The 15,672-nt window shown below is 33.3% G+C and overlaps 1 protein-coding gene across 1 annotated transcript; it reads right to left on the bottom strand.

Annotated features, from left to right (window-relative positions):
* Positions 1-2,224: 2,224 nt before the first annotated feature.
* Positions 2,225-15,076, bottom strand: LOC143251764 (irregular chiasm C-roughest protein-like). Its single transcript, XM_076503006.1, has 6 exons — positions 14,803-15,076; positions 8,193-8,314; positions 7,124-7,298; positions 6,026-6,136; positions 5,556-5,683; positions 2,225-3,099 (listed from the first exon to the last, which is right to left on the bottom strand). The coding sequence occupies exons 1-6, from the start codon at positions 15,074-15,076 to the stop codon at positions 2,803-2,805; spliced, it is 1,107 nt and encodes a 368-aa protein (XP_076359121.1). The 3' UTR covers positions 2,225-2,802.
* Between the last annotated feature and the right edge of the window lie 596 nt (positions 15,077-15,672).

The raw sequence follows: 15,672 nt of genomic DNA, 5'->3' as shown, positions 1-15,672 counted from the left end.
AGTAATTTTAATATCACATTTTTCATGTTATGAGTTGAATCAGACAGACAGTAATTTTAATGTCACATTTTCCATGTTATGAGTTGAATCAGACAGACAGTAATTTTAATGTCACATTTTCATGTTATGAGTTGAATCAGACAGACAGTAATTTTAATGTCACATTTTCCATGTTATGAGTTGAATCAGACAGACAGTAATTTTACTGTCACATTTTCCATGTTATGAGTTGAATCAGACAGACAGTAATTTTACTGTCACATTTTCCATGTTTTGAGTTGAATCAGACAGACAGTAATTTTAATGTCACATTTTTCATGTTATGAGTTGAATCAGACAGACAGTAATTTTAATGTCACATTTTTCATGTTATGAGTTGAATCAGACAGACAGTAATTTTAATGTCACATTTTTTAATGTCACATTTTCATGTTATGAGTGTTATGAGTTGAATCAGACAGACAGGTATATATTTGAGTTATAGAACCCAAAAGTTAGAAAACATTTCACGTTTAGCTTGTTCTGTTACTGGTCAAGAATTATATTATATAGAAAGGATAGGCAGTAAATGTGGAGGAACACATCTAGAAGTATCCCTATCATTAATTGTAAGTCCCGGGGTCAAGTTAGTCACAATTTATATCTTAGAACCATTTCACTCGATACTTGCATGTTTTACTTTGAATAACTTTTACCGTCTCTACATATTTTGGTTTTATTTACAATGATAAGCACTATTTTGTTAGATACTGGTTCACTTAACTGTTGGACTTCGTGTTAAACTTATTAATAAGTTCAATGGTTAATGTCCTGGACTCTGGATTCGACATTCTTTGGTTTACTCTCATTTGCCACTAAAAAAACAACACATTTTACTCCAACAATATCATATTATGATATAAATATAAGATTCATATATTATTCCTGTATGAATTTTAAATTAATTCTTGTCTATATTAACTGACACATAAACACGACTTCGTAAAACGTCTGTTGTCCTCATTTGTCTAAACATTAAATTTTATCATTCTGTTTCTAGATAAATAAGTGGGTGTATTTTAAGAAACACAGTTTTGGAACGTGTTTATTCGTAATTAAAATAAATATTTAGTTTGTTAAATTCTTCTCATAACTCACGATAATGAATGCTATGCTGACACAGATGTTTTCATCCACAGTTAACAACCAAATTAAATTTATAAGATATAATAACATTTAGTGGTCTAAGTTTCAGGAACCTCTTCTATTCTTCCAGTTTAATGTATCTTCATCACATTTCATGAATCACTGAATAGTTGTATCCCCTTGTTACATTCATTAATTGTAACGTTGTGTGTTTTTAATTTTAGTAGATAATATTTTTAGGTATCACAATGGTCAATGAAAACGTATTTAATAGGTGTTCGTAGGTGTCCAAGCTTGTTCACATTGTTGCTTTTCATTTTTGTACAGGCTGATAGGGAAGTTAATTGTTACTACCAATGAAGAACAACGTTCATGTTATACGAACAGTTAAAAGACGAACCGTATGTGACAAATTTGTATTTATTTATTAATAAGTCGTTCTCTGGTAATTACATGATAATCTTTACAAACTTCAAAAGGCCCCTGAAATAAATATTTCCTGGGTATTAGAAGTTTTGCTTTGTATGTTGGCACATTAAGTATCGTCGTTTCAGATTCATTACGCGGTCCTGAAGCATAATACATGTTTAACATCAAACATTTCCACCAAGAATTAAATATTGTAAGTTACAGGCCTTCATTTCTAAATAAACGTTTTAACAAAAACACTGGTACTTTTCTAATCGAAGAGAGAGAAATAACCACGTATTTACTGTACAAAAACGTCCATTATGAACCAATACAGTACATTCCATATAAGCGTAGCGAAGTATTTGAAACTCACATTAAGAAAAAAGCTACTTATATCATATGTTGCACATATTGTAATGATATGTAACAATAATACGATAAAGTCATTCCTTTCAGTGGACTGTACAAAGTTTTATAGAAACAGATATGTTTTTATACATTTCGTCGGGCTAGAAGAAGGCTGGGCTGACCAACACCTATACTAGAATAACGCCAGTTGACATTTGAAAGATATAATTCACAAATCATCTGATAGATAAATCCGGGTCTCGTTCGCAGATAATCATTGGTTCTCTCGTCTCAGGTTCTTTTTTGGTGTGAGTGATTCACTAATCTGTTCCCCATTTCACTAATAACATGTTACGAAGTACTGAAAAGTGAAACGTTTCGGAATTATCTACGTTGAGTGATGAAAGTTATTAGCTCAACCACCATACAGAGTGACACTAAATTAAAATCTTGCAATGCATTCAAAGGAAAGGTCAAGAGATATTACTGAAGACAACTAAATATAATATTCGTGGTTTCGTGGAAAACACATGTAGGTACTTGAAAATACAGGAACCATTCTGAATGTATGTTCTTATTCCGATGTAACAAATTTCACTTTTAAAGTGAATTTATTTTCGAATGAGACCAGGATGTATCAAGTACGGTAGCAGCTGATGAAACAATAAACTGCAACTTTGATAATACGTAATAATGATATCCTTGAAATAAAACAGGGATATATCAAGTACGGTTGCAACTGTTGAAACAATAAACCGTAACTTTCATAATCCTTATGACTGATATCTTTGTATAAACAACATCATCGCAGCCACATAACTTTAGACTGACCTCAGTACGACGAAACAGTTCCGTCTTTAGTTTTCACCTTTATGACTGCAAACGTTTCATTTTTACAGCACGCTAACATCCAGTTCATCACACGTTCGTAGCCAACGCGTCTGTTCTAAAGCCAACTTGACCAGGAAGTACAGTTATGTAGTGCTGCGAAGAAAACGTTGGGCTGTACCTTCTGTCTCGGGAGCTGACGTGGGCTCTCTGAGGGTGAAGAAGATCTGGGTGGGAGCTACCAATGTATGAATTAGAGAACCCTTGTGGCCGCCTACTACTATGGAAACCGGTTTCGCCCACATAGTAAGATGGCCGATTCATGATTCCAAAGTTTCTTGGTGCGTAATCCAAGTAAGGTCCATATCTATTCGAACTTTGGATGTCCTGAAATAAGTTCATTTTATGAGTAAACGAATTATTTCTGAAAGGATTTTAAAACCGAAAAAAAATTCGACAATTTAATGAAATTCCTAAAGGAATTTAAATGATAGTTTTTCAAATAACATACAGAACTAACTGAATGTTATGTTTAGTAATAGTAACTAAAATAACGTACAGAACTAACTGAAAGTTCTGTTTAATAATAGTAGCTAAAATAACGTGCAGAATTAACTGAAAGTTATGTTTAGTTATAGTAACTAAAATAACGTAAAGAACCAATTGAAAGTTATGTTTAGTAATAGTAACTAAAATAACCTACAGAGCTAACTGAAAGCTATGTTTAGTAATAGTAACTAAAAGGATTGAAGACACTTGTAAATTCAACATATTTCTCCTTTTTTCACGTTAATAAAATCTAGTATTTCTCAAGGTAAGCTGTTTCAGTCTCCTTTATTTATGTAGATTCACTCAAAGAAAAACAAAAATCAAGGAACAATCTGAACATCTAGGACGTAAAATCCTCCGGATGTAAACTTATAAACAGTAATTTAAATGGCTAAAGAAGAACGACAGATGGATAGATAAATCGATTGACAGACACATTTTTTATACGTTTAACTTTCGGTTAAAAGATATAAAGGAGGAAAACATCGGGTGTAAACCATGGTTTAAATTAAATTTGTTCAATTTCAAAACCGGCTCATCGTAAGATTTCTCACATGTACAATATATTTTCTTCATGGGTAAGTAAGGATAATTTATCTGCGCTATCGTTGAAATTTTTTTTAGAAAGTTACTAAACATATGTTAAAGGCTTCTAAACAAACGTGTTCCCCCCTCCACAGTGGCTGAGCGATAAGCTTAAATGTTAAAATTCAGAGTTCGATACCAGTGCTGGACGAAGCGAAGATAGCACGTTGTACATGTGTGCAATTAAATAAAAGTGTAAATGTAAATATTGTGTTTTAGCACAAAGGTATGAACACAATATCGCTTTGTATGCTACGGTGAATTTAATTTCGGACTTTAGCATTGTAAGTCTGTAAATTTACAGCTAAACAACTGTGAAACCACAGAGTAAAAGACCTATGCTATCGACATATTCACCACACACAACCTTTAATAACTTGCTATTGCTAACAGGTGCGGTGCAAATGCATAACCTAAAATCAAAGTAGTTCAATCTAATACACTAGTAGAAGCCGGAATTATAAGTGACAGATTGTCATATATTTGTTTGAGCGAATCTTACTACAAGGAACGTTTCGTTTTTGTTCTCGTTTTGAGTAATTTATATGTGTGTAAAAAGATTTATGAGTTTGATATGAACACAGGTAAAGATACAACCTTTCAAAAAGGACGTAACTGTATGGATGAGTAATATTAACACTCCAAGAAACAATACAAACAAGACAGTAGGGATGGTATTTGCATAATCCCAACAGACACACAGTGTAGAACGTTAACAGATAAAAATAGGATAAATTAATCTTAATTGAAATTGGATGGGTGTGTATATCGCTGTATGTTAATTCTTACCTGTACTATTATGTATACATAGTGTAAATACCATCTTTACTATCTTTTTTCCATTGTCATTGAAGGATTGGTATTAGCCATGCCTGTATTTACTGCCTTTTCTGAAAATATTTTCTTTATTTGTTTTTTAATACGGTGTTTTAATAGACATAGGAAGGATATACTTATAACCGATTTCTAAATACAATGAGATTCCAAATGTACTTTGTGTTTATCTATTATTGGATGATAATTCTTATACTAAAACATTTTACAGGAACACCACATTTCCGTAAAAGAACTAATTTCAAGGAGTAATTATAACATCGTTTATACTAAAATTATATTGTTGTTTTCTAATAACAAAACCATATCGGGCTATTTGCTGTGTCTGCCAAGGGGAATCGAACCGCTTATTTTAGCGTTGTAAATCCGAGACTTGCCACTGTCCCAGTGAGGATCTAGAATCATGATCTTTTTTAAATTACTACTAGTTAATAGTACTTATAAAAGTGGATACACCATTTAAAACTGTCATCTTGGAGAAATTGATTGACACCATTGTTTTGTTTCAGTTGTCATATAATAAAAAAAAAAATAATTAAAAATTCAAATTTTTTACTGTGATATTTACAGACATTACCAGAACTTGTTACTCAGATATTACATAAATATTGTTATGAAAGCAAACACTGTATATTATTGTAAAGTTGTGAAGACCTATTGAGGAGATATTTCAATACCATTCAGATGAGCCATAATTACATAAGCAGTGCGGTCACTCGCCTGATGACGGTTTCTTAATTAGAACCTATCAAGAGTTATACTTCTGGCTAAAAGCAATCGAATCTCATGAATTATCTTTACACACTTATTACATTGGGAAGATAGCTACTCGATTCGGAATATTTGTAATAACGTTGTGTTACCACGTTACTAACCTCGTCCCAGCTTCGACCATTGTTGTTCGGTAACGAAGAGGTGCGAATTTCGACTTCGAGGTCCGACCCTCGAGAGGACACCGTGTCTGAAGGTTTTACTTGCTTTTCGGATCCAAAATCTTTGCTCGCTAATGAAAAAGATAAATAAAAGTGAGAAATATTTTGTTTACGTGAAGTCCATAATTTGTATTTCTCAAATTTTTGTTTGGCAAGTCAGACTAATGAAATGTGATTTTTAAGAATTGAGCTTACAGTATTTACTACTAAAATTATTTTTTCGGTGATTTTATTCAAAATAACCAAAAAAAGATGATAACTCTCGTGCATTTCATCATGTAAATTGATGTATAGATTTTAGTTTGTGTACTAGATAAGCGAAATATTTAGTAGACACATTTTATAAAATACGCTCACTTGTACACTTCCTGTACTTTCATGTTTATTATGTAATACATATATACATAATTTACCTTTGGAAAGTGATTTCTTCCGAAGGCACAAGATGATCAAAACCGTGAGAGAAACGACGAAAAATATTCCTCCTATAACACCTGCAATCACGATTAGAGTTGGTAGGTGCTCTGCGAAACAAAAAAGAAACACCTAACACCTTGTTCCAAATGTCTTTACAAGCACCTACCTTAAATGTTACTTCAGCTAAGGTATTCAACAAATGTTACATATTCCTCATATTCCACAAAATCATAGTTGGTTAGCTTTAGAATTTTTGAATTTATAATATATTTCCTTATGCTTGACGTGTTCAAGACGTTTCGGTATCTGTGCTTCGGCCGAACGAAAGTCACTGCACAGACCGAAATGTTATCCTCTCCATAAGAACTCCAAACTCGGTAGAGTTTATTTTGCTTTTATTTTTTATTTTCATTTTATTTTTTTATTTATTTACATAATAACAATAACATAATAACAATCTGCCTGTCGTGGTTTAGAATCCCCATCAACAAATATTTTCGTCCTTTCGGTCGTGCCCTCCCAGCCGTGAGGACGTTATAATGTGATGATCAATCCCACTATTCGTTGGTAAAAGAGTAGCCCAAGAGTTGGCGGTGGGTGGTGATGACTAGCTGCCTTCCCTCTAGTCTTACACTGCTAAATTAGGGACGGCTAGCACAGATAGCCCTCGAGTAGCTTTGTGCGAAATTCAAAAAACAAACAAACAAACAAGCCTTTCGGTCGTAGGGTTGTTCTGTAACAGTCAATCTAAATAATCGTTGGTGAAGAATACCCTAAGAGATGGCGGTAGGCTATTTAACTAGCTATCTTCCCTCTATTCTACTACTACTAAATATAGGACGATTAGAGCAGATGTAATGTGATGTTGAATGTCTTCCAAGAATGGAAATAATAACACATCATTGCTAACTCAACTGGAAATCTGTGTTGTGTCTTTTAACACTCGATGTTTCGAAACTTACCTTACTAGAATAGAATAATTATTAGTCATAAGGGTAAGCAACCCCTGAAAGACTGGTACGTAACACGCCGGCTAGCGTTATTTACTGTGGAAAGCTAGGTTAAAGTTCAATACAACACAAATCATTTCTAACCTTGGCGCTTTAATGATATCAGCATGCTGTCATGCCCAAAGTCATTCCACACCGAACAGTTGTAGGTGCCAAAGTCGCTTTTGTCGGCGTTATGAATTATAAGAAGGTTTCGCACACCGTCTGGCAGGGGCTGTGTTACGATCTCGTATCCATGTGTGTTATCAATCTCCAACACCTGCGGCATGCATAAAAGAAATAAACTCTACCAAACAAATAACACTTACAATAAACTTGAATGTTTCAGACATTAAAACTCATTCAGCATTTCGACTTATTTCGTGTTGACAGACTTGTTAAAATACATCTTATGGTTAATATCGGCTATTGAGTTAATTGCTATTATGACTGCCCTTTAATGTAGGATCACATTTTATTGTAGTGTATTAAAAATCATTGTCGCTTTATGAATTAAATCATCTTCGCGTTTTATGTGTCTGATTTATAAGGTAGGAGACCAACTCATTGATGAAAAAGAGTTCATAAAAATAACAACTGTATTTAAATTATTCTGATTTTAAGTTACTTACGATTTATTATTTTCATTGTAGTTCTTGAATTAAGTGTTCAATGTTGGAAATGAATAAAATTGAAGAGGGACTAAATACTTCTTATCATTAGGTTATCAGTTGTACACAGAGAAACTTGGCTACAATTCATGATTGGACTGTTGAAGTAACGATCCACAACTGTAGTATATTATACTATATGTAATAACTACCGTGAGTTTGAATCAGACCACACCTAATACTTATAATCATGATGGCCCATGACTATAATAGACTATACGAAATAACTAACATTAGCTCCACTTGTCAGACCACATTTAACGCTTACAATCATGGTGGTCTATGACTGTAATAGGCTATGTGTAACAAATAGTATGAGCTTGACCTATCAGACCACACCTAACACTTAATAATCGAGGTGGTCTATGACTGTAGTAGACTATTTGTAATAACTAGTATGAACGGTCTTCTCAGATCACATCACGTATTAATGCTACAAACACCTGTTAGAACATTTCCTTGAGGTCTTGAAATATGTTTCCATTCCATGTTACGATGCTTACCTGCGAATTTTTAGTCCACGTTATTCGAGCAGGACTTGGCACTGAATAGATACTACACTCAACTTCGACTTTTTGATCCGTCTCTCCATACTGCACAGGTTTCGCCTTCACAGTTGGTGGACCTTTCAAATAAAGTTAAGTTTATATAATTATTTTATTCAAAGAAAAATAGTTGGTCTCTGTAATGTAGAGTTTGCGGGGTCGTGCTCTGTTATCAGAGTTATTCAAATTCTAATATTCGGTTAGGCGAAAGAAACCAAGTATTTCCGGTGGATGATGTTGGCTTGGCTAATCGCCTTCCCATTAGTTTGTTAGTTTAAAACTGCGCGATATTTCAAGACAAACTTTTTTTTTTTTTTTTACTAAGCGCAAATATACACACTAGTATATGTATGTCGTGGTCAACACGGGTATCGAGGTCCGGAATTTATTGTTATAAACCTTGTGAGTTAGCCCTAAGAGCTCCTCTAGTGCAGCGGAATGTCTTATAACGCTAAAAACCGGGTTTCGACAACCTGAGGTTTGTTTATATTTAAACATAAATCAATACGATGGGCTTATCGCTGAGTCACTAGAAGGGTGTACATTAATAAATACAATTACAAGACGTATGTTTAAAACAAATATCTGTTAAATAGTTTTATTGTCTTTCTCGAACAATGATGTTGATCTATACATTACAATAAGTTTATCTCTTTATATGTACATTCCTTGTTAATTATGTAAGTATTTTTCATTAAAGAAAGTTAACATGTAGAGTACTTCTAACACAAAGAGACTGGTTGGTTATATTGGACGTGAATTCTCAAATGTTTAAGTTTAATGAAACATGAGAACATAAAATATGTTCTGTTCATTAAAGTACGACTCGTAATTGGTTTATGCAATACCAGATAGCTTCCCTTTTCAGTTTTAATGTTGTTGTTTTTTCGTTTTTTTATTTTCGTCTTACTTTAGATTTTTTTAGATAAAAAGAATGTAATTCTAATGGACATTTAAATTGTATAAGAAAAAAGAAAAGACTAGTCGATAGGGGTCCGTTTTTTCGATTAGAAATCTTTCTTACACAGAGATATTTTGGATTCCACTGAAAGAATTCTGTGAAATCGTTAGCATGACAGATATATAACATTTCTCCACTTGCATTAGGCAATTTATCCCAAGTGCTTAAAACATTTCAAAGAAATAGCCCCATTGTAGGATCGTAAAAGACTGGAATTGTAATTATTTCACCAACAAACATAACAAATATCACAAACTAGTTCTAAAAGTCAAAATATGAGCAAATACAATACCGCAGTATCTTAGTTTCATTTCGAAACTCGCCCTGCCTTGCAAGCGAAACACTTTAAAAAGCTTAAGGTGTTGGTTGTTGATGGTGTTTAAACTTCAAAGATACGTTTTAAGTGAAGAAGAAACCTTTAATAACGAATCTCTAGTTGATCACTCTACTAGTTGTTTTCTCAGACAGATAAAAGCATTTATTCATTTTGTTATAGAAGGTTTTAACGAACATCAGATACGTTCATCGACTACTCATTTTACTCACCCTTTACGGTATGATATAACGGCAAAATTTTAGGTTCGAAACCTGTGTTACTCACAGCTCAGTAAGTCCAGAGTTTTGCGCTTAACAAAAAGTAAGTAATTTCTATTTTAGTTTATTAATAATAGAATTAATAAAACAGTTACACAAATGTATCCATTAGGTCACTGAACTATGACGTCACAAAGCTACGGGGAGGAGTAAATTTAAGAAGAAACTGAACAGAATCCACAAGTTCATCCTAAATGTGCATTTGAACCTTTCTTGAAAATTCAGAATTGTTTTCAGGTTCAAACTCGTATCTATTTTTCTCATCAGTCACGTGTTATATATGAATTATGCTGTCCAACATATGAAGGCGCTCTTATCGCTACAACTTACAACTGTCAGAAGGCTGGAAACTCGTTTAAAGGAACACTCTAATCCTAATCTAGGTTCGAGGACGGTTCAAACATTATTCTGCATTTACTAAGTACGTTCAGAGTAATAGGTAAAGCCGAAAACGAGGCGTTTCGATTCCTTCAAATGAAGTATACATTAAACAGTAAGTAAACATTTACTCGCATTTTAGATCATTGAACCCCATTTCGTCTAGTTTTGCCTTTATTGGTGTGTTATTAAATTCATTTAATACAAATACTCACACAGGTAAAAGTTATTTGATTTGATTTAGAGTTTCGGTTTGAAGCAACCCGTCCTCGTAAACTGAAGCACGTTGATTAAATTCTTATGATATCGTCTTGTGCAGTGTTAAAGATATCGACGAGAGAAGTTATTACATCTCTCTTCGTTTTAAAGTCTAACTGATAGATGATCATATATTTCTCTAGATTCAGATAAACATTTTAGTTTATGGTGGGAACGCAAATACAGTTAAACAATTACAAACTGAGTCAAGAAAATTTTAAAACATATCGATTTTATCCTACCAAATTACGAAACTATGTATAAAGCACGATGACCTTTGAAATTGACATCATAATTAGATCCTATGACATCATAGTGCTTGTTTATGAAAACGTTTAATCTAATTCTGTTTGGAAAATGAAGTACAAACTTTTTAGCGCGGCCGATATTGTGTTTTATTTGTTCGGTAATATTGAAAGCTCCAGATTAAGTTGTATATATGAACTGGTGGATCCACCCTCCAAATTTGTTTTGTCGCTGATGACGTTGTTGTGAACAAATGCTGTTGATTTTTATTTGTAAGTTACATGCACATATTTAACAGGCACCCGGTTACAGTGAACATTAAAAAAACAATGTTACCTGTATAAAATAATCAGTACTTTACCTAATAAATGATATATTGATATATTGAAATGATAAATATATTTGTTTCTGGCAGATGTTATGCAAACAATTGACGGCTTTTGTCCAACGTCAGGAGCAAAATCAATGTCATATAATTTTTATTGCATAGCTGGGTTGCTATAAGAAGTAAACAGTTTTCATTAATTGTAAGATTGCTCATTTAAAATTCAATCATTACAATTTTCATGGCGTTTCCTGGGAGCAAGCAATACAATCGGAACTGGGTTTTGTAGAGTATATTTTGTACTAACGTCAGAAACTGAAGGAACTACACCTTACATTAACACAATATAGTACAACTGCAGAAGAAAGATAACAGTTTATATTGAGATACAACTATTGTCAACAGTTATTTTGTATCTCCAGAAAAGAAACAACTCACCAGATCGCATCAATACTACAGTAAATATTTTTATATGATATATTCAAGTCATTGTAAACTTCTGTAAAATTTTAATATCACTGATAACTGCAAGTAAAATCCGCCATGTGGAAATATTCCGAATTATAATTACACTATTTTATTTCGTGATATTACTTCAGTGTTATTTTTAAAGATTATTTAATAATTATACTCAACTATTCTGATACATAACTATTAACAGAAGATATACAGTGTGTGAGGGTTTATTGAATACAAGTTGTTTTCACTTTAATAAATAAAACACATCCATATTTGTACTTCTGCAAAGAGTTTTGAAGGAAATGAAATATTCCTAATAAGATTTATTCCAGTTTAAGATAGAAATACTGTATGAAACATGTACTAACAATGTTTGTCGAAACATAGATTGCAGTAGGACTTTTGTTCTTATAATAAGTATCAAAAAATGACACATTTCCACCTAGCAACAGATAGGAATCTAAGGGACAGGATATTTTGAATAAATAAGATGGACCACTTTTTGCAATAAATAAGATGGACCACTTTTTGCAATATCTTTCGAAATTCTAAACTGTTAATGCAGTAAGAGAAAAACTTCGTTTTATGTTACTGCTGAGATATTTCTTTTAAATAATATAGTTTTGTATATTTTACATTCAGAAAAACTTTCAAGTCCAGTGGACGTTTTTAAAAATATATGCAAGATGTAAACGTTAAAAAATATTTATGTAAGTTCAAAGGCTAAACGTGTAAACTAATTTAGTACGGTGGGGTATACGTCATCAAGACGAACACACCAAAGGCTAAACGTGTACACTATTTTAATACAGTGGGGTATAAGTCATCAAGACAAACACACCAAAGGCTAAGCTTCTAAACTATTTTAATACAGTGCAACACACGAGCACAGCAAAGGCTAAACGTGTAAGCTACTTTAATACAGCCAGGTATATGTCATGTGTGTGTGTGTTTTTTATAGCAAAGTCACATAGGGCTATCTGCGGAGTCTATCAAGGGGAATCGAACCTCTGATTTTAGCGATGTAAATTGAAGACTTACCGCTGTACCAGAGAGGGACTAGTATATGTCATAAGGACGACACACCAAAGCCTAAATGTGTAGAGTACTTTAATATAGCGAGTATGTATGTCATCAGAACGAACACACCAAAGGCTAAACGTGTAAATAATTTTGTAACAGCCAGGTTTATGTCATTAAGACAAACATACCAAAGACTAAACGTGTAGAGCACTTTAATACAACGAGGTATGTATGTCATCAGGAGGGACTCAGCAAAGAAGAAAAGATAGAGCAAGACAAGACTGTGAAGAAGAAAAATCGCGTATAGTGTAAGGAAATATATATAGGCTCATGAAAATGTTGGTGCATAACTGAAATCCCAGCAGTAATTTCGTTCACTTGAAGAAAAAAATTTGGCTTATTTTGGTTTTAAAACCTGTAGTTATTTTAATGCATTGCACATTGTACGAAGGAAAATTCCTGGCAACTGGTTCTTCAGAAGTTAGTTGTTTTAAAATGAATTAAGTTGTTCGGATAGAAGTAGAACACAATGTTGTGTACACCATTTCTCTGGACCTTCTGTTCTGCTTCTCACTAAATTGTGTATTAACTTTAAAAAAGACAAAATTCAACATAAAGCAAATTATACTGATCCAGTTACATTGTCTGAAATTACTTAAACAGAATACTTACCGATATTATAAAGTCTCGCATGTTTGTATATTTATAAATTTGTTTGTATTGAAAACGTCTGACTTTCAAAGCTTTTGTAATGGCTGAAATAGGGGAGGCTACTTGAATTATCTGAAGTTTTTGTTATACAGGTTGATGTTACCATAGTATTCAGCAGAGTACAGGCAGTACTCTAGTTTATTTTGTTTAATACGATGTGTTAAATGTTCCTAAGGACAATTTGTAACGTAAAATTACGTTAAAAGATTTAATCGTCACAAAACTAAAAGTATGAAAGTTAAATTTCTTTTAAGTTTTATTTTCTTTTTTTCATGAAATTAACTGATCTGAAAAGAAAATGAGTAATAATAGGTATTAATCCACTTTACACTTTACTACTGCACTGTTCATCAGATGGTTCATAGTCTTTAACTCTGCGGGTATTTCAGCTCAGAAAACACTATAAAAGTACTATAGCCCACATTATTACTCCAATAGCACATATTTCAAGGATTTCTATATGTTTTATATACTATTTTTTTTCTCTCTCGAAAACTCGAAATAGATTTTTTTTACGTATCGCAAACTAACACGTGCACAACCTATAATAACCAGAAATTTAGTGTGATAGTCCTATTAATGGATCTATCAAATAAAATACTGTGCAGCTGAACATAACAATTTGTCAGTGTCATGAAGGGAACGATGAACTCGGAAGTCAGAACACGCCGGTTCAAAAGATCAGGTTTTTATAAAGAAACCTAAACCATATTTTATGCTTAGTGCACGAGAAAGAAACACATACCGAGTGAAGTGTGTTTTATTCTTGGTTAACACACGGTTAAGTTATAGTTTTGAAAATAGACCATACCGTCTTTTGTATTTATAGAAAAATAATAAATTCCGTTTTTCAGTTGCGTCTTTTCTATAACAAAATTGTCTAAAAGTCCGTAAAGCAAATAAACGTTCAATTGCCTTTGAATAGTTGCAACATTACTTTCGAGGGTTCCCTTTCGTGCAGAGTTTTCAAACCTTACTACGGGCAAGTAATGATGCCTGCTCCAAAAACTGTAACAAAAATGTATAATACACTCAATGTCTGAGAGCACATGGAAATGTGTCTCTTGTAACAAGGTAGGGCCTCTTATCATATGACATCCATTGTTAAAATTCAACCTATAAAATGACAATTTCAAACTTGTCTGTAATGTCTTAAACGCTTGCATGCATACTCTTAAGGGAACTTTAATACGTTTCTAGTTTCTTTATAATTCTTTCTTGTCCGTGTAAATTTCACATCCTGTATACTTATATATGTTTACATTGAACATAATATATACATTTGCAAGTTACGCCTGTTGCTGTGACATGCTTTATGGTACTCAAAATACGTCACTACATGACTACCTTGGTTCCACCTGCTGGAAATTAGGTGCATTTAGTGACTTATGATTGTTTGTAGCTGGAGTACAGAGTAAACTGAGATGGTATTGTTTAACTAACACATAATTAAACACCTCCAGTAATATAAGTACATTCTTATGGGGCAAAGAGTAGACATTAAGGAACAAGGACATACTCTTTATAGGTAGAAATATCATATAAGATACATAGAATATACAGTAGATACAGCTTATCGTAACAATGTTCGAGTGTTATGAGATAGAAATTACCTTTAATGTAGACCATTACATTTGTCGAAATCTCTGGAAAACCTGACACTGTAATTCTACACGTGTATTTTCCCGCCTTTTCAGGTGTAATATTTGAGATGACGAGCTGTGGTCCGAAACCTACGATACCACTCGAATCTTCGTGCAGCCACGCTATTTCAGGGTTAGGATTACCATCTGCGTCACAGCTCAGACAGACCTCTCCCCCGATATCCGTAGCCACGTTGTCCGTAAACGTTACAATTTGGGGACCATCTATAGAAAAACACGACATGTAGAGAAAGTAAAGGGGGGTCTGTCATTAAATATTCACACTCAACCAGCGATACTGGTTCGAATACAGAAGCAATCTATCCATTTAAATTACACATTAGCAGCAAACACTAAAACGAAATATGATCACATTTACTCCTCAGACCTGTGATAGCCAGGAGAGTTACGAGGAACCAAAGCTAGATATTTATAAGTTACTCTGGATATATATAAATACTTCTAGTAATGTAAAACAATTAATTCCTATATGTTTTGTTTAAAACGATTATCAAAACCTTGTTGTGAAGTATGTTGTACCATAGTGTATAAAAGTTATGGGTTAAGGCAGGATAAGAAATACCATAAGCCCTCGCTTCCAGGGCCAAACGTGACGTACTGGCTGGGGTACAGGGTTGTGAAGATGAAGATCCTTAACTGGCGTCAGTTTAGTGGGTGAGGTGTAAAAGTGATGAAGAAATTCTTCTATTTAGTTAGTCAAAAGAAACCCAAAAGTTGGCAATGGTTGCTTTTGCTAACTACCGTTCTTCTAGTTTATTACTTTAACCCTTTAACTGCGGATGACGTCACATCATGCTGGGATAAACGACTGAAATTGAC

Source organism: Tachypleus tridentatus, chromosome 6 (genome assembly GCF_004210375.1).
Source record: "Tachypleus tridentatus isolate NWPU-2018 chromosome 6, ASM421037v1, whole genome shotgun sequence".
In the NCBI taxonomy this organism is placed as follows: Eukaryota; Metazoa; Arthropoda; class Merostomata; order Xiphosura; family Limulidae; genus Tachypleus; species Tachypleus tridentatus.
Note: the sequence above shows the minus strand (reverse complement) of the source record. Positions and strands in the feature narration are given on the sequence as shown.

Bases quoted from the DNA above. Each gene is read 5' to 3' on its own strand.
- LOC143251764 (XM_076503006.1), bottom strand. From the start codon at position 15,076: ATGTCGTGTTTTTCTATAGATGGTCCCCAAATTGTAACGTTTACGGAC. The intron at 6,137-7,123 runs GTTAGAAATGAT...TTTGTTTCGCAG, and splicing joins GATATCATTAAAGCGCCAAG to AGCACCTACCAACTCTAATC. The intron at 5,684-6,025 runs GTAAATTATGTA...CTTTTTCATTAG, and splicing joins GAAGAAATCACTTTCCAAAG to CGAGCAAAGATTTTGGATCC.